Below are 18,537 nucleotides of genomic sequence, written 5' to 3'. Positions count from 1 at the left end.
GTTTTGTGTGGTCATTCAGATAAATGGTACAGTACTATTTGTTTGCATCGAATTTGTTAAGAGTTTCAGAAGTTTAAAGGACTACTCAATAAAAAATTCTGGAACAGTGGATAGATACCAGATAACTTGCAGAATTGTTTGTTTGTTTGTTTTCATGCAGGCACCTCCACGTTTGATTCATTTTCAGAATCATAGCCCCAAGTCCAATGGTTCAGCTCTTCCTGCACAACAGATGAGATTCCCACAAAATCAGAACCTACCAAGGCAAGCAATAAAGCCCAATCCGTTGCAAATGGCATTCTTGGCACAGCAAGCTATAAAACAGGTAGTTTCTTTCCCTTTTTACTCGCCATGTAAAAATAAAACATCAAATGTGCTTTATATTATCTTACTTTTATTATTATGTTTCTAGAGTGCTTTTCAGTTAGAACAGAGACTGCATTTTTTTCTATGACAAGATACCCACAGTTTTCTTAATGTGATACCTGTCAAGTTTCTTTCATTTTGACAGTTCTAAGCAGCTGAAGCATTACGGAAGTGAGCCACTGTGTGTGCTATGTGGGTGTTTCATTCTCGTTTGCTATTACCGTGATTTCTGGCCACTTACGCAAAACTTAATGTGGCCATGGTCTACACACTACAATCAGTGAGTAGGCAGAACAGAAAATCCCACTATTTAGCTTAATGTTAGTGACTTCATTAGCAACCAGGTAAAAGCTTTACTAAAAAGCTATAGCTGCCGCCATTCTCCAGAGTATGCCAAATCTGGACTTCTACAGATGAGAGAAAAGAAAGTCTACAATTTTGGGACTTCTGCTGAGTAAGACCGATCAATATCCAGCTACTTAGCAGTTGCACTGAGGCAGAAACAAACACTTCAGATATTTTCTGGATGTTCAGGAAGGCAAATGCTTATTAAAAAGCATATTAACACATAAGTTGTTAGGTATATGGAAGGACAGAGAAAATAACGCCACTAGAGGTAAGCAGGGAAGAATCAAATTAATCTGATCTGTGACCTGAGAATTGGAGTATTACCATTCATGTTTGCAATGGTTATGATGTCAGAGAACTAATTCCAACTAAATTGAAGAAAGCTGTACAATAACTAAGAGAACCTGTAGTAACAAAAACTAAGTCACTTCTATTCTGTGCCTCTGAAAAGAAGATTGGCCTGTCTGCAAGCCTTTCTTTCAAGTGTTTTCATTATCTAGTAATGTCTTTCTGAAACTAGAAACCAGTAAATAGAATGACTGACTGAAAGGGAATTGAGCAGAGTCAAATTTTGCCTACGGTTGCCATGAAATTCCATTAAAGTCATTGGAAACTGCATATGTCTAAATGAGAAAGAAATTTAGTCTGACTTGACTGTGCACTTCATATCATGGTGTTAAACATATATGTGGGTGGAGATCCAGTCAGCATTTCAAATTCTTAATCACTTTAAGTTGTTAAGGGAAGCACAACATCAAATACTTGATGGCATCCAAGTGACACTGTAGCTATTTACTTAATAAAGCACTGGAGCTGTGCATTGGAGTGCACACTCCAATTGGAGTTGCACACAACTCCAGTGCAAAACACTGGAGTTGTGCATTCAGCCTATTATCTGTAATGCTTTTTTTCACTAAAACACTTACATGTCTCCCACAACACTGTCAAAGGAGCATGAGACATTAATAGATACTTAACAATAAGATACAGCTTTGAATTTAAGAATTCACATTCATTTTTTCTGTTCATAGTTTTCAACTACTTGTCATCTTCCTTTGTAAGATTGGTTCTTGAAATTAGATAACTTCAGAGTAAATCAGGATTTTATGTTTGAATTCAGCTTACTGAACTAAGCTCTTGTTTAACTGCTGAGTTAGAACCAGTATATGCAGTAGATGAGATCTGTTGAAAAAAATAATGCTGAATTGTGGATTATCATCTTTTCTTTTTAGTGGCAGATCGGTAGTGGACAAACTTCAACTGCCCTTTCAACTGCCAGCAGCACAACATCTACTCCATCCAGCCCCACAGTCACTAGTGCTGTAGGATGTGATGGGAAGACATACGGTCCCCCTGTGATAGATTTGAGTTCTCCAGTGGGTAGCTCCTACAACCTACCATCTCTTCCTGATGTAAGTGTAACATGAGAGCAATGTTTTATGGATTCTATTCTGAAGTAAGTCTTTATGTTTGAGAGAAGTAGAAACCTTTTATACTGAAACTCTTGCCTCGTTTGTCAAAACATGAGACAGTTCCAGAAAACAGCAATGCAGGTTTGCCTGCATGTTGCTAGTAGTATTCTTAGGACTGTTCTGGGAGACAGCTGTTAGGACAACTAAGAAAAATAGCATTGCAGGTTGTAATTGTAATTGGACTTGTTTATCTGGATCCTGCATATTTTTCCCCCAGTCCCCACAATGATACAAAAATGAGTTTTCTTAGCTTTTATTTACCAGTGTCCATAGATGCCACTGGTTTGCTGATGGTCTTTCTGGTAAATGTTTAACATTTTTTAAAATAACCCTTTTAATGAGTTAAAAATATATCTTAAGTATAGATATATCTTGTTGGTATATTAGGTATATTCCTTATATCTTTTCCTTTTGGTACTTCTTTAGACTAGATATTAGGAAAAAATTCTTTACTGAGATAGCGATCAAACATTGGAACAGGCTGCCCAGGGAGGTGGTGGAGTCACCATCAGTGGAAATGTATAGAAGACATGTATACGTGGCACTTCAGAACATGGTTTAGTGGGCATGGTGGTGTTGAGTTGATGGTTGGACTTGCTGATCTTAAAGGTCTTTTCCAACCTTAATGATTCTGTGATTCTTTTCTTCATATATCCTCTAACATGCCTGTGAGCTGGTGATAGAAGGAGCATCACTTACAAGATCATGTTTTCTTAAGCTTCTAAGCTTCTCTGTCACAGTTTCTTCTGATTGGTACGTGTTTGTCAGAGGTCCACGTTAGAGCTGTTGAATTTTAGTCAGTTGCCTTTATTCTTTCAAATAACTGCTGAACATATTCTTGTGGTCTAAGGTTTGTAGATACCTGAAATGTCATGGTTTTCTAGACATAACGTGCTGTTACTCTCTGTTTCTCCCACATGTCTTTTGTTCCCATCAATAAACTCTCAGATAAAAATGTTCTATTTTTTAAATGGAGTACATGTAGTGCAGAATCACAGTATCTGTCAGGCTTAAAAGGAGAACTACACAACAATATCATAAAACTACATCTGTGAGACGTTTTAGCATACTGAGTTTTGTCCACAGTATTATTATGAACTCTTTTTGTATATGGTTAAGCTTATGCTATTAAGATGTATGGCCCAAATCACTGTAAATATGCTGACCTAGCAGAGGCTTCTGCATCCACTTTGGATAAATCTAGCTTATAAATAGAAATTTCAGTTGATACCAGTGGATTTGTGAGGTGGCTGGATAACTGAGAAAACTGATACCAAGGTGACCTATTGTCTTATCAAATGTGATCTTATGTATTGCAAAACCCCTAACATTTCAAAAGGTCATTTCTCTTTATCAAACCAGAATGTGCAATTTTTACAGAAGGTTAGAATGGTAAACTGGGAGCCCCTAAAACAGTTTCAGTTTGTCTGGTCTGAGTTGTGGGTGGAAAGAACAAGTGTTGGTTTGCTATTTGCATTTTGAGTCAATAAGCATGGCCGCTGCCCAGAAGGTATGTGTGGCAGATGGAATTGAATGTCCTTTGAGGTTCTTCCAGTCCTGTTAAACACTGGTGGATTAATGGGTAGTTTGTGTGTTGCTTATTATCTTTTTTAGACTATATAACATGAGCATGTCAAAAGAAGGTATGGAGATAAAAATTCATCTCTTACTTCAATGTGTGAAAGCTACCTGTCTGATGTAGGCCTTCTCTGTAGCTGATGGAGAAAATTGGCACTTACAGAATCATCTGATCTTAAAATGAAGCACTGTCTGGATTTGGCCATTTCTTTTCTTTTTAGAAAAAACAAGGTGACCTGTTTTAAAGTAACCACCTTACTTTTTGGATGGCTAAAGTTAGGTGTAATGCATTTTAGTCCTCACCTTCAAAATAACCTATGGCAGAGGCATGGGGTAGTTGTTTGTTGTTGTTTCTTTGGAGGTTTTGTTGTGGTGGTTTTTTTCCCCTCACAACACTAACTGCTTCCCCTCTCTTCCACACCTTTTAGATTGATTGTTCAGGAAACATCACACTGGATAATGTTGTAAGGAAGGATGGCACTGCAGAGCAGAATCAGCCAAAACCGGCTTCAAATAGAACTGTTCAGTCACCAAATTCATCGGTACCATCCCCAGGCCTCTCAGGTAATTGGAATGTGGTGCAATTTTCTGTTTAAGTGGTGTAATGGAAAAATCTAATGTGACACTGTTAACACTAGCATCAGAATTAGTTACTTCTATTTTTTTGTCAAGGATGAGAAATATGAAAATGAAGGCAAAGTCATAGAAACCCTAGTAGGTGGTAAAGTTGAGACAATATTTTCACAGAATCACAGAATCATTAAGGTTGGAAGGGACATTCGAGATCATCAAGTCCAACCGCTAACCCAACACCACCATGCCCCCTAAACCATGTCCCAAAGCGCCACATCCACAAGTTTTTTGAACACTTCCAGTGATGGTGACTCCACCACCTCCCTGGGCAGCCTGTTCCAATGCTTGACCACTCTCTTGGTAAAGAAATTTTTCCTAATATCCAATCTAAACCTCCCATGGTGCAACTTGAGGCCATTTCCTCTTGTCCTATCACTAGTTACTTAGGAGAAGAGACCAACACCCATGTCGCCACAACCCCATTTCAGGTAGTTGTAGAGAGCGATAAAGTCTCCTCTCAGCCTGCTCTTCTCCAGACTGAATTTTAGCATTGTCAACAAAAGTAAGTGGCCAGATCTTAAATACATGGAGGGAAAAACTCAATATATTTTAGCGAATTGTCTAGCAATACATAGAAAAATGTCAGTCTTAGGTGTACACCAAATTAAAACCTAAAAACTGTGGTAGGAGACAAGTATTTGAAAAAGCAGGATAGGATGTAACAGGAGACAGTGGCTAGAAATGGTGACTTGGGAAGTTTAATTTGGATATCTTTTTCACTAGGAGGGTAGTGCAGCACTGACATGGGTTGACCAGAGAGGTTGTTGTTGTTATGGGTAGCTAAATGTGGTGGACTTGAAGGACCCAGGGGATTCCTGTCACCATGCCTGGTGGCAATCAGCAGTTGCTCCTTACTCCCACTTCTCAGTCCGGCCTGTAGTGAGGCTATGTGAGCGTGAATTCCCAATAAGCACTTGCATTCACAGACAGCACAAACGGCCCACTCTGGTTTCTCAGGAGCGATGCTCAGCAAAAATGTCCTTCGCAAGTCTTTTGGCTATCTGGTCCCCAGACCTTTGGTCTCTCTCATATCTGGCCCCTAGACTTCTTCCTATTCGCCAGCTCGTCTGGCTTAAAGTTTCCTAAGCAGATCTCCTTAGACATCTGCTAGAATTTAATAAGATAAGACAAAACAAACTGCAGTTATCAGGTGGAGGGGTCATCCAGGCAAAGGTACTGACCCATCAGCCTGCTTACATGCAATGGGCCCTCCTTCCCTCTGTTATCTGATGCTTCTCATCCTCTCATGAATTTGTATTGAGTGAGATATGGGTTAAATGAATAACACTGCAGGAGAAATTTTCCCCCAAACCTGCGTACTTCTCTGAGTCACAACTCAGACTTGGCACAGATGTGTGTTTTGTTCTAATCTGATTCTTCTGTCCTAGGAGGAGTCAATGTGACAAACATACACCCTCCAATTCGTTCACCCAGTGCCTCCAGTGTTGGGAGCAGAGAGAGGTAAGGAGAGTGGGACAGAAGAAAATGTAATGTCCACCTCCATAGAACATGCCTCAGTCTCTTCTCGCATTAATAAATTAACTACTATATGAAGTTGATTTGCCTTGCCTTCTCTATTAACAGGCCAGGCCTGACGGCTGTTACAGCACTCTTTGCATTCTAAAAGTAGTAATTTCATTTGTAATATATTAATAGCACGCCTAAAAATGTGTTAAGTCTGTAAATGATGGCTAGGTTGGCGTTATTAAAAGAATGCCAAATCTAAATCAGGTTTTAAATTCAGAAAAATCAACTAAAGGAAAAAGTTGCATGTTGACAGTCCTTATGGAATTATAAATGACTTTAGATTTAAGGAACTGATGTTACAAAGAGGGTTATTAAGAATTTTCTGCCATAATACAGTTAGTTAAGTGAGCAGTAGATATCTACTGAGAGTCTACACAAATGTTTTTATCCCATAGTGATGAAATATTAATGAACAAATAGATTCGCACGGTGTTGTTTGAACAGTGCAGATCCATTAATGTGTTCCAATAAGTTTGAGCATACATCTGACATTATGTCAGATGATTAATGATTAATTTTTTATGCAGAGAAAACTCAGATGACATTCATCCTACCTGAGTTGGAAATGCAGATGCTTTTTAATATAGAATACCTTTTGCTCTATTCCATTTATGTGGTAAATTCTGTGAAGGACTCTTATGAAGTGTTTAAATGTTTGTCTGGAGAGACTTTTACTTGCATTTTAAAAAACATGATTCTGTCTAATGCTGCTTGAATTAATTTTGTTGGATTTAAAATTCTTCATTATTATTTAAAAAATAAGCATAAGCTGGTATTTTTGAGTTTGATTGTCCATTCTCATCCTGTTATGACTAACCACATGAAAAAAGACAGATCTAGTTCTGAAAGTAGGGCCCCAGTTTTGGTAGAGCTGCAAGGCTGTAAAACTCTTGCAAGGTAATGTAAATACGTGTTTTATTTGGCTTATTCATTTGTGTGGTTTACAATGATCAGTTCAGCTCTGGGGAGACACCGGCCTTCTCCAAAATACAGCAGCATCTCCTCCAAAGTGGGATGATGTTCAGTGGAAGCGGTTTTTTTTGTGTATAACCTAGAAGAAATGGAGTTATTTGAAAATCTTGCAGTAATGGGAAATAAAACCATGAGTAATTATCTAGTTCTGGAACTGCACCATTAAAATTTTCCCTTTTCATAGTGCCTTTTCAATATACATGAAAGGAAATGAACTTGGATGTTGTATTCTATAAAAGTAATACTGTAGTGCTCAGGATTCAAAGCAGCAAAATGGATTAGCATCCTGAGGTCTTGGAAAGCATCAGTGTACAAAAGGCATCCAGTTCTGACTCAATTTGCCTTTTTTCCTGCTTCTGTCATTTTCAGTTCTGGCTCCTCCAGCAGGCCACCAGGAGCTGATTCTACACACAAAGTCCCGGTTGTTATGTTGGAGCCAATCAGAATTAAACAGGAGTCAAATGCACCAAATGAGAACTTTGATTTCCCAATTGTTATAGTGAAGCAAGAATCAGAGGAGGAATCCCGGCCTCGGAATGTAATATTAACAGTTATAAAGATCTCCTTTCTCTTTGGTGGAGGGTATTTTGCATTTATGGGGAATAAAATAATATACTAATATTCTGTTGGGGACTTTTTCAGGAGAAAACTAAAAAGCTAAATAAAAGGAAGAGGTGACAGTCAAAAACTAGCTCTACTGCCAATTCAATTAACTGGTGTGATCAGACTGCTTTTAGAATCATAGAATAGAATCACAGAATCATTAAAGTTGGAAAAGACCTTTAAGATTATCAAGTCCAACCATCAACCCAACACCACCATGCCCCCTAAACCATGTCCTGAAGCGCCACATCCACACGTTTTTTGAATACTTCCAGTGATGGTGACTCCACCACCTCCCTGGGCATCCTGTTCCAATGTTTGACCACTCTTTCAGTGAAGACATTTTTCCTAATACGCAGTCTAATCCTCCACTGGTGCAACTTGAGGCCATTTCCTCTCGTCCTATCACTAGTTACTTGGGAGAAGAGACCAACACCCACCTCACTACAGCCTCCTTTCAGGTATTTGTAGAGAGCGATAAGGTCTCCCCTCAGCCTCCACTTCTCCAGACAGAACAACCCCAGTTCCCTCAGCCCCTCTTCATAAGACTTGTTCTCCAGACCCCTCACTAGCTTTGTTGCCCTTCTCTGGACACGGTCCAGCAACAAAATGTCCTTCTTGTAGTGAGGGGCCCAAAACTGAACACAGTATTTGAGGTGCAGGCTCACCAGTGCCAAGTACAGGGGCACAATCACTTCCCTACTCCTGCTGGCCACACTATTTCTGATACAGGGCAGGATGCTGTTGGCCACCTGGGCACACTGCTGGCTCATGTTCAGCAGGCTGTCAACCAGCACCCCCAGGTCTTTTTCTGTGGGGCAGCTCTCCAGCCACTCCTCCCCAAGCCTGTAGCGTTGCATGGGGTTGTTGTAACCCAAGTGCAGGACCTGGCAACTTGGCCTTGTTAAACCTCATACAGTTGGCCTCGGCCCCTGAATCCAGCCTGTCCAGATCCCTCTGCAGAGCCCTCCTGCCCTCAGATCAACACTCCCACCCAACTTGGTGTCATCTGCAAACTTACTGAGGGAGCACTTGATCCCCTCATCCAGATCATTAATAAAGATGGGAAACAAGACTGTCCTCAGGCCGGCCCCATTTTATCCAATGAAAACCTGGGAAGGCAGGAAACAAATAGCATGCAAACTGTGTGAGCTGGCACAGGCAGGACAGAGGAACAACCACAAAACCATGGATAGAAAGGGTAAATTTATTTTTGTTACCTTGCCAACTGGGGGATCCCCAAAGCAGCACCTGGGCAGAGGCACACAAACGGGGATGCGGGCACTGCAAAGCTGGGTCCATGCTAGAGGATCACTGAACCTGCTGTTTTCGCCTGTATAGCAGGGATTCACGCAGGCATAGTTTATCACTCTGCTTTGATGTTTCCCACTGCAGGGCAGGAATCTCTGGCATGTTCAATCAACTGCCTCTAAGTCTATCACAGACCTATATTATCTAATCACAGCTATTCTACTTGTTAAACACAGAAGAGTAAACAACAGTTAGTACCATGTATATGTGTTTTTCTACACCCCAGCTGCAAGTCTGAGTGCATCTACAATCCTCACCAGTCCTATGTTATTTTCCCACACAAATATTAAATTTTCATGTAGTGCTAGGAAGTGTTTCTAATCATAGTGCAGTAGTATACATAAATAAGGTTGCTAGACTTTTGGGGCATCAGAGATTAGTTTTATTTTTTATTAGTGGAGCAGTAAATAGCCTTTCATAGCTAATTTCTTGTGTTTAGTTGCCTGATGCTATAGTACAATAGTAATTTTTTTGTGCATGTTGCAAGTTGTATGGCTGCATATAAATTTGTTATTCTGGTCAGTTTGTTGTTACAGTCATGTAAATTCACATAAATATTATAATCTGGTTTCCTTTGTTTCTTCTTACAGGCCACTTTTTCAAGAAGCATACTTACTTCATTGCTGTTAGATAGCAATCATAATTCCAGTTCTGATGAAGCTGTCTTAAGAACAGATGCACCAGACAGCACAGATGATCAACCAGGGATACTGCAGGAGAACACTTCCAGTGGGAAGACAGGATGGATAGGCCCCCCCCACACTGGGGAGGGCAGAAAAGAGGATGATCCCAATGAAGACTGGTGTGCAGTATGTCAAAACGGAGGAGAGCTCCTCTGCTGTGAGAAGTGCCCCAAAGTATTCCATCTTTCTTGTCATGTCCCTACATTGATGAGCTTTCCAAGGTAATTATGAACCCTTCAATTCCATCTAAACTTGCATTAAAAGATAGAAGCTTTGTACTGTGAAACCCAGTACAAGAAGCTTTGGCCTCAAAGGAAGAAGTGTCATCTTTGAAGTCTTGAATCTGGAAGTTTTATTAATTGCTGAAAATTGGAATTTGCATTGAAACTTCAGTGTAACTTTATCGTGGCTGCAAAATCTGTAGTAAAACTCCTTGCTTATTTGGCAGTTAAGCAAGACTACTTGCATCTAGGCATCTGTTAGTAAAACTGGGCCACAGAATTGCCAATCTGTCATAAAATGTTTTAAGGGTGACAGAAAATATTTACATTTTAGTAATAATAATAACAACTTAAAGAAAAATCTAAGCTAATATAGTATTAAATATATTATTTACTATAGTGCTAAACATGGCTACATTCCAAGCATGGGATGTAGTGACTGACATCTTCTAATAACATCTTGTTCAGTGTTGGAACAAGCAGTAGGCTTTCTTGATTGGCTGTTACAAAACAACTACTTAGTTTCTTGAGTTTCAAAATACAGTCTTAAGTAGTTTGGTGTTATAAGCATTACTGGTATTTGCTTCTGGAATTAATGTCTTTGATTAGAATAAATGGAATTTTGCAATGTTCCAACTTGGAAATTCTATGCAGCAAACTTCCTGATTCTTAGATATTTAAATGCATCATTCCTCCATCTTTCATGTGTTTTCTGTCATCTTGTATCGTAAGTTCTTTAGATCATGGCCTATATCTATTTTTTTATATCTACCACATCATTGCTCTGATGCTAGTCCAGGCACAGAGGTGACACTATCATATAATTAACTCCATCAAGTTAAGAGAGTAGAAGGTAAAAGACTCTCTGAAAGAAAATGCCCATTATTCAGTACTGTATACTACAACTAGCACATGGTGTAAATCTTTGGATCACTCCAAATAAAAAACAGTAAGATTTTTTTTTTTAACTTGGAAAGTCTTCTGCCTTACTATCAAAATTCTTTAAAAGGTGCTGCAGAAACTGTTTCCCATTTACAAAGATCTTATAACATTTCTTTGAGTAAATACATGTAGTCAGATCTCATAATAAGTTATTGCTGAATTCTGTCTATTATGTAAGAAGTACAATTCAGCCCTCTTGTGGTTATCCGCAAATATGCAAGTTTCTTCGTTTGCGGAGAACTGTATTAGAAACGTAGATTCTTCCTAGGTTTTTTAAAACTTTGAGGTTCACAAATTGTATTGGAGGATCAGTGAACATAGCTTCCAGAACTAATTTTATCATAATCTTATGCTGTCATTTAAATCCATAGGATTTTCCCAGACTAACTGATAAAATCTGGAACATCTGAAAGTTTTAGGGAGTGAAGAATGTGCAGTTTTCCAAAAAACCTTGTCTAGGGTAATCTATATAGAGTAGTAATAAGTTGTAGGTCAAGCTTGTAGAGAGAATATATAGTTCTCGCCTTATAACGCTAACACTTTTCCTTGTTTGGCTAATTCCTTCAGTCTCTCTTAAGAGTCTTGTTTCCTAACTACATAGTGTTTTGCTTGAATCCTGTAAGCTCAAGTGAAAAATTTCAGTACTAACCATGGTAGACACCATTTGTCTACTAGACAAACCATTGTTCTATTATAGAATCATAGAATCATTCCGGTTGGAAAAGACCTCTAAGATCATCAAGTCCAACCATCAACCCAACACCAACATGCCTGCTAAACACCAGTGCCATTAAAAAGGAAATGAAGTTCTAATAAAGCACTTTTGCCAGCAGTCTCTGCCTTTTGTAGTGCTTAAAAAACCACTACCAACAAAACTACACACAATGCAGAAAAAAACACCCCACAAATGAGGAACTTACCCAGAAATATGTGGAAAGCCTTTTGTCAAGTGTGTGCTACATCACTGAGGTCAATGCATCTGTTTGTCTTCTTTAGTGGAGAGTGGATTTGTACATTCTGTCGGGATTTATCCAAGCCAGAAGTTGAATATGACTGTGATAAACCTGCTCTCAGCTCTGAAAAAAGAAAATTGGAAGACACTGTGGGTTTGACACCAATAGACCGTAGGGTAAGGATAAAAAGAGCACTGCCTTGCTGCTATTCTGAAATGTATGCATCTTTAAAAAGTGATGGTAAAAAAGGACAATTAACTTTTTAAATAAGCTCTGAGATCATAGCAGCCTTCATGTAAACATGCTGCACAACACATTCTGAATGAGAGTGGTTGTGATCTGATGTTCCGAACTGGGATTGTGTTCTAGGTATTACCAAGTGCCATTTCTAACAGAGCTCTTGTACACCGTGACCTTGCACCGAGATTTTTTTTTTTCTTTGTGCTTTCCAAGTTTGGCATAAATTGATGTTAATAACTAATGGTTTTAGTCTTTAAAGCACTTTGTCAATGTCCTTGTAAAAAATTACAGTGATTCATAATGAAGATATACAGAGATGCAATACTGATCTTGCAGAGATTAACTCTCTGGGAATAACTGCTACCCTTTTGCAGGTTTAAGTGTTCTGGTGGAAAAGCTACAAAGCAAGCAGTGGGTCTCCAACTTTTGTTTTTCCCTTAAACCTCAGAGTTCAAAGAAAAAAATTGTGCCTTTGAGCAGACAGTTGAACTGCTTGACAGAATCTTTTGGATTCTTGGAAATTTGGGGGGGGGGGTTGCCTTTTTTATTTTTCTTATTTCTTTGTAGTTGTTTTATTATTATTTAAAACTCTTTTTAAATAATTTTGAGCTCTATTGGAAACTTTCAGCAGTGTTTTACTTGGTTTCAGTTGGCAACTTGTGTAAATACACTGAAATTAATATTCTGTTTGGGGTCTTAGACTACCTGTAGAACCATTATTTACATGTGCTGCTATCTTTGCTTTAAATGTAAGTTATAAGAATGTAAGTTATGAGTCCTGTAAATATTCTGATAAAGGATCAGCAAGCATAAAATCACACAAAACTGTTTTTAGAATGTCTTTCAAGGCTCAAGATCCAATTTAATATATTTGGATACACAAAGAAAAAATATTCCTTTGCACTGCTAACAAAAAGCACTGTAGGCTTTGCAGTTACAGAGCAGTTATACCCAGATCAGGAAAAATATTACTGATATCTCTGAATATTTGTGAAGCGCTAAAAGCCATGTATGGTTTTTTATTCCCTGAAATGTCTGCTGGGCTCAGCAAATGCTGAATAACACTGTTAGTGACTGTATGAGGCTACATAGCATGCATTTGAGAGTTGATAATGATGTAACTATTGCAGAGAAGGAATACTGTAGGCCATTGGTTATGACAGTTAAACTTGCTCCCAAATGCAAGTTTCTGTGCTCACTTTTCTGCTTAGGGGCCCGGGAGTATTGAGCATCTGTTTGGTATTTTCTGTAGTTTGTAATTTTAGAACAAATTATATAAGATTCTCTAATTACTTGAGTATCTATTTTTCTTGACACAGAAGTGTGAAAGGCTGCTGCTATACCTCTACTGTCATGAAATGAGTCTTGCTTTTCAAGATCCAGTTCCTCCCACAGTATGTATTGCACTTCTTTCCATTTTATAATTGGTGTGTTTCTAAGGATGTTTTTACGTTCAATTACAGTCCATTATCAGAAGTCAAATTTCCCAGACATTGAGTGTATTAACAGTGTTTAATTTTATTAAAACTGTCTGAAGGGGAGTTAAAAGTTGAAGCATTGGGTTGGAAGGGGATTTCCAGGGAATTCCCTGAGAACTGATTTTACTTAATATTTCAAAAAGAGACAGAAAAAGTAAGTACTAACACTGCCTGCTGGTTTCACAATGCTGAGTGGTGTCACTAACTAAAAAGATGAATTGGGATATGTTTTTTAAAAAAACTACCTGATTTTGAGAATTAGACTACTCCACAGTATTAATGTGAAATTGAATTTCTTGTTTATTATTAACTTGAAGTTTAGTAGTTTTAAAAGGTAAACAATACCTGGGTGCATGAGACAATGGAAGGAGGACAAAGTTACTTGTGTGCTGTAACCATTTAAAAAAACAAAACAAAAACTATCAAACTGTAGTCCAAGGATATACAAAAGAGCTACCAGCATAATCAGATGAAAAGTACCTCTTTTATGTTCAAGACAAGTCAGTGGGAAGAGAATTCATCAATAAGTAATATGCTCCTATGCACCCTTTCTATTCTATTTGAGTAAGAATTCTTCTTTTGAAGAACATTCCATAGAATTTAATAATAAGAAAGGGCAAAAGAGATTAATTGATTAATCATATGATGGTCATGTATTACTAAATTCAGGTATTATAGTATTTCTCTTAAAATGTGAATCTAGTTAGGAAAAATATGAAAATACTATCATTAGATTTCATATCTTATTTTTAAAAGAAAGAATAAATCTTAATGCTACAACCACAGTTTGAGATGCTAAAATTATTGATATCTCTGCTATTTGCCACCATTTCCAAAGACTTATTTCATAACCAAAATTCATTTTAAGCAACCCATGTACTGCCTCCATTTGAGTGGGTTGCCAAAGTTATCATGTGGTGGTCTTGAGAGTGAAACTAAATAGATGGCTCATTTGACTACATACAAAAATAATGTCTAAGTCATTTGCTCTGTCATATGTAGTCAATGTAGGTGGGGTTTTACTTTTTTTTCTTTTCTTTTAAAATAGGCATTGGGAGGAGTGTATTTTAGCCAGCAAAACTAGCATACTGTCTGCATATATATTAAAAGTACAATTCTTATATCTTAGAATTGTATTTTGAAGATGAGACTAAATCTTGCCCTCTCCCTCAGAGCTAAAGGTTTATAAAACAATGAGTAATGAACATGAGTGTATTCAATAAAAAATTTTATTTTCCATTTAGGTTCCTGATTACTACAAAATAATCAAAAAGCCTATGGACTTGTCAACCATCAAGAAAAGACTTGAAGTGACCAATTCCTTCTACACAAAACCAGAAGATTTTGTGGCTGATTTCAGACTGATTTTCCAAAACTGTGCTGAATTTAATGAGGTCAGAAAAGCAGATACTTTACCTGGTTTTGTAGGCTTAGTTGCTTTCAGGAAAACTGTGGTGGGGTTAAATCTTACAACACAAGAATTTATTGTATTTTGATGATGAGAATGCAGTGAAAATACAGATCACATTTGAAACTACTGCAGTGTTAGATGAGCATGCAGTGTAGATCCTTCCATAGAAGGAAAGAGGATTGTAACAAACATGCTTGCTGAATGGCAGGACAGCAGGTAAAGAATAGCACAGTTTATCATAGAAGTTAATGGTGAACATCTGATTTAAAATTTGGTTTAATCCTCCTTGCCTCAAATCTTAAATTCAGTGGGATTCTTATTCTGGGAGGTCTGTACTCACCTTTATGATTTCTAGTTGCATGTTGAGTGATTGTTATTATCCCTCACTGCACATAAAGGAAGACTTGGTGAAAAAGGGATGCAGGTACTGAGTGGACCACAAAATGAGAGGGAATTAGACTGGAAATAAGGCTTCTCTTAAGTGGCCTCAGTGGGGTTCTCATCCAGTCACCCTTGGTAGCTTGGAATACTTACTGCCATGGTGACCTCCGCTTCAGGAAACTGCTTGGCTATGGTGGATATGAATGACTTTAGCACTGCCTAGTTTTCCAGGTCACGATCATCATCTATCCCAGTAATATTTTCACTGTAATTAAAAAAGGTCTAGAAGCTAGAGAAGTTCTACCATTTCAAGCAGTTGTTCCAAAACAGCTCAACACCTTGAAGGCATACCTATATATTTCACAGCATAACCCAACTTTTTTTTTCAGTCAGGATTAAAGAGTTTTTAGAATATATATAGCTTTCAGAACCCAGGTAGTACAGCTTTTGTAATTGCCATCAGAGAAAAAAGTCACTGGGAGTGTTGGCTAAAAGATCTATCTTAGCCCTCTGTTTTGCAGGTTTGTGCTTTTTGGGACCATGTGTCCCACAGGTGCCATTCTTAGTGCTGATTGATATTTTTTTTTTTTTTTTTTTTTGGTGTAGCTTGTAAAAGCACCTAAAAGACCTAATGTGATCAAAGTATAAAGCTATTTCATGATGCACTGATGTTGTTAATTCTGTTAATTCACCCAACAGCCTGATTCAGAAGTGGCTGATGCTGGCATGAAACTTGAAGCATACTTTGAAGAACTTCTAAGGAACCTTTATCCTGAGAGAAAGTTCCCTGTACAACCCAACTGCCAGAGTGAAAAAGATAATCCAGAACTTACTGATGACTCGGATGATGACTTCGTACAGCCCCGGAAAAAACGCCTCAAAGGAGAGGACCGTCAGTTGCTTAAATGAGCTGCATGTGTTACTACGGAACGTTTTTTAAAAACTAAGAATATTTATCACTGTTAATTGTGAAAAGAGGAAAAATCATGACTACTTTGACTTGTAGGTTTGTGGATATTTACTAGACTTTCTACCCCTTCTCTGAAACACAAATCTAACGGAGGTCAAGACATGTGGAGAGCTCTGAAGTTCCAAACTTTCATAGTACTTCTGGAACAGCACAGGAATTACCATTTGCATGGAGTGACAGCTGTTTAACTTTACTTTGAGGAAGAAAAGAAGTTTGTATAGGATTGAACTTTAAAACATTACATGGGTTCAACATGTGGCTTTCTGAGTTTGAAGAAAATGTGATCTCACCAGACTTTTAATTTTACCAAAGGCATGTGGCTGGCCATAATTTGATTTCTTTGTACTGTATTTAACACAAGCCATGAAAACAGATGGTGTAATATTATTGTCCTGCAATACTGACTGGTACAATGAAAGCGTAGTTGCCCCCAAAGAAGTTATTGGTAATTTTAAAATGTAAGGGAGAGTGTATTAAAAATAACTTAAACAAAAAAAAAAGAATTTGTTTGAGAGTTTTTAATGGAGGAAGTAAAGGACAAAATACTTAGTATTGCGCCATTTTTCTCACTGCCAGCAAGAAACAATGGTATTCCTGTGCTATTTTGTTTAATAGGTGTCTCAAGTTTGACATACCTCTGCTTAATGAAGTCAATGGAAAAGTCTCAAGGGGAAACACGTTTGCTTGCAGCTGTGAGTCAGTCTTTGTTTATGTTTAGTGAGGGGAAAAAAGCATCCTTTCTGTCCACAAGCTCATGTTGTTTTTCCAAATTTCTAAATAGGTTGTTGTCAGAATGCAACCAGCATTGTTACTCACTTGGAAATACACAAGTTTGAAGAGGCAGAGAAAAAAAAAGGTACTGCCCTTCAACTCTTCATCTGTCCCTGTTTAAATCACCAGAAGATGAGGACAAATTACCTTTTTTTGTCCTGTCTACTTTCCAGAAGCACTGACAACAATGTAGATGGTTGTTTCTGCCCTCAGAGATTGCAGAGTTAGAGAAGTATTTGTCTATGGTTGCTCCAGCTATTGGTTTATACTCTTCATTTATGTCATCTTAAATGAAAACTGAGTGTTCAGGAGAGCAGGCAGTCTTTTGGATTAACTGAGCTCAGATTGTGCCAGAATTTTGCAGATGGAATTGTGAAGACATCCGAGCATACACAAGCCTGCTTTTGACTTGCTGTGTAGCGCTGATGTGGTGCTGTGGGCAGATCATTGAAGAGACTAGATACAAGTGCTGCTTGTGCCTCCCTGCCACGTACACGTAGGCATTCAGAAAAAGGTCCTTTCTTTGCCACTCACCAGGTGAGATACTGCCCACCTGCCTTTGTCATAGGGTGGCACTGCACACTTAAATGTAGTGGGCACTTCAAAAGAACAGTCAGTTAGGTTTGCAGCAGGGCTTTGACATAGCTTTTGAAATGCCATGATCATGTGGTTGAGTTTTAAACCACCTGGAGTAACCATTTGCCTTTTTCCTTCTTTTATTTTTTTGTTTCGTTTTTGGTTTTTGTCTGGGGTTTTTTGTGTGTGTGTGGAAAGTTTATATTGCCTGAAGAGAGTTGCTTTTAGCAGGAGTTTTACCATCCCAGAGTACCATAAAAAAATGGAAGAGAGGTGAAGGAGCAGAACAGGAGGTGAGGGAGATCATTCTAACAAAACAGGTGTGATCAGTGCAACACTATGGTAGCACAGACTTAGGAAATTAAGAGGCACTGCCATTGCAACATTTGAAGTTGTAAAGATCTAGCAATGCCTTGAAGTTCTTGATATTCTGTCAGCAAGTATAACAGTGCTTCCAGAGGAAGGTGCTGTGTGTTTCTGTGCACTGTAAGTTGCAAGCACAGGTTTATTAGGAGGCTCAGTGCATTTAGAGGTGAAGTTAGACACCAACACAGCTTCACACTTAAGTTGTTCTCCCAGTGGAAAATACTGGGGTGAAGAGCGTACTCCTACAGTCCAGTTACTTCCCTGTCTGCTGTAAACTGTTTGAAAATGTCTGTGTTTAAATACTCTGACTCAACTGTAATTTTGTGGCTTTGAACGTCACCCTAAGAATCTTCAGAAATTGTCACTGCAATGAGGTTTGAGATGTTAAATTTAACTACTTTAATGCAGATGGTATACACACAAATAGTTGAGGAATGCTATTTTGTTTTTAAAGGAAAGTACTGTGTTCTTTCAAGATGCTATGGCAAAGACCGTATCTACTTTGTGTATTTTACCCCCTTTGCTCAATCCTGAAAGGTGGCTGTTTTCTTTTTTTGTTTGTTTTTTTTTGTTTTTTTAGCCCTAGTAGTAAAGAGTCTTCATCTCACTTCACAGGACAGGTAGAAAGCATCTATTTATTGAATCATAAGAGAGGGAAATTCCTTGAGAAATTTGCCATTTGTTTATACAAATCATAGCTCTTACACTGTTCAGTTGCAATTTTTAATAATGGAA

The 18,537-nt window shown here is 38.1% G+C and overlaps 1 protein-coding gene across 1 annotated transcript in view; it reads left to right on the top strand.

The window, feature by feature from the left end:
* The window catches only part of TRIM24 (tripartite motif containing 24), a gene marked incomplete at its 5' end in the record, with an annotated part of 60,109 nt that extends 43,950 nt beyond the window's left edge, over positions 1-16,159 (top strand). The window contains 10 exons of the mRNA XM_082011514.1: positions 161-325; positions 1,947-2,126; positions 4,193-4,328; positions 5,786-5,858; positions 7,266-7,434; positions 9,401-9,714; positions 11,653-11,785; positions 13,169-13,243; positions 14,572-14,721; positions 15,819-16,159. Coding sequence (XP_081867640.1) covers positions 161-325; positions 1,947-2,126; positions 4,193-4,328; positions 5,786-5,858; positions 7,266-7,434; positions 9,401-9,714; positions 11,653-11,785; positions 13,169-13,243; positions 14,572-14,721; positions 15,819-16,028 — 1,605 coding nt within the window. The 3' untranslated portion in view covers positions 16,029-16,159. The remainder of the gene's footprint in view (positions 1-160; positions 326-1,946; positions 2,127-4,192; positions 4,329-5,785; positions 5,859-7,265; positions 7,435-9,400; positions 9,715-11,652; positions 11,786-13,168; positions 13,244-14,571; positions 14,722-15,818) is intronic.
* Between the last annotated feature and the right edge of the window lie 2,378 nt (positions 16,160-18,537).

This window comes from Phaethon aethereus, assembly GCF_964289735.1.
Source record: "Phaethon aethereus genome assembly, chromosome: 1".
In the NCBI taxonomy this organism is placed as follows: Eukaryota; Metazoa; Chordata; class Aves; order Phaethontiformes; family Phaethontidae; genus Phaethon; species Phaethon aethereus.
Note: the sequence above shows the minus strand (reverse complement) of the source record. Positions and strands in the feature narration are given on the sequence as shown.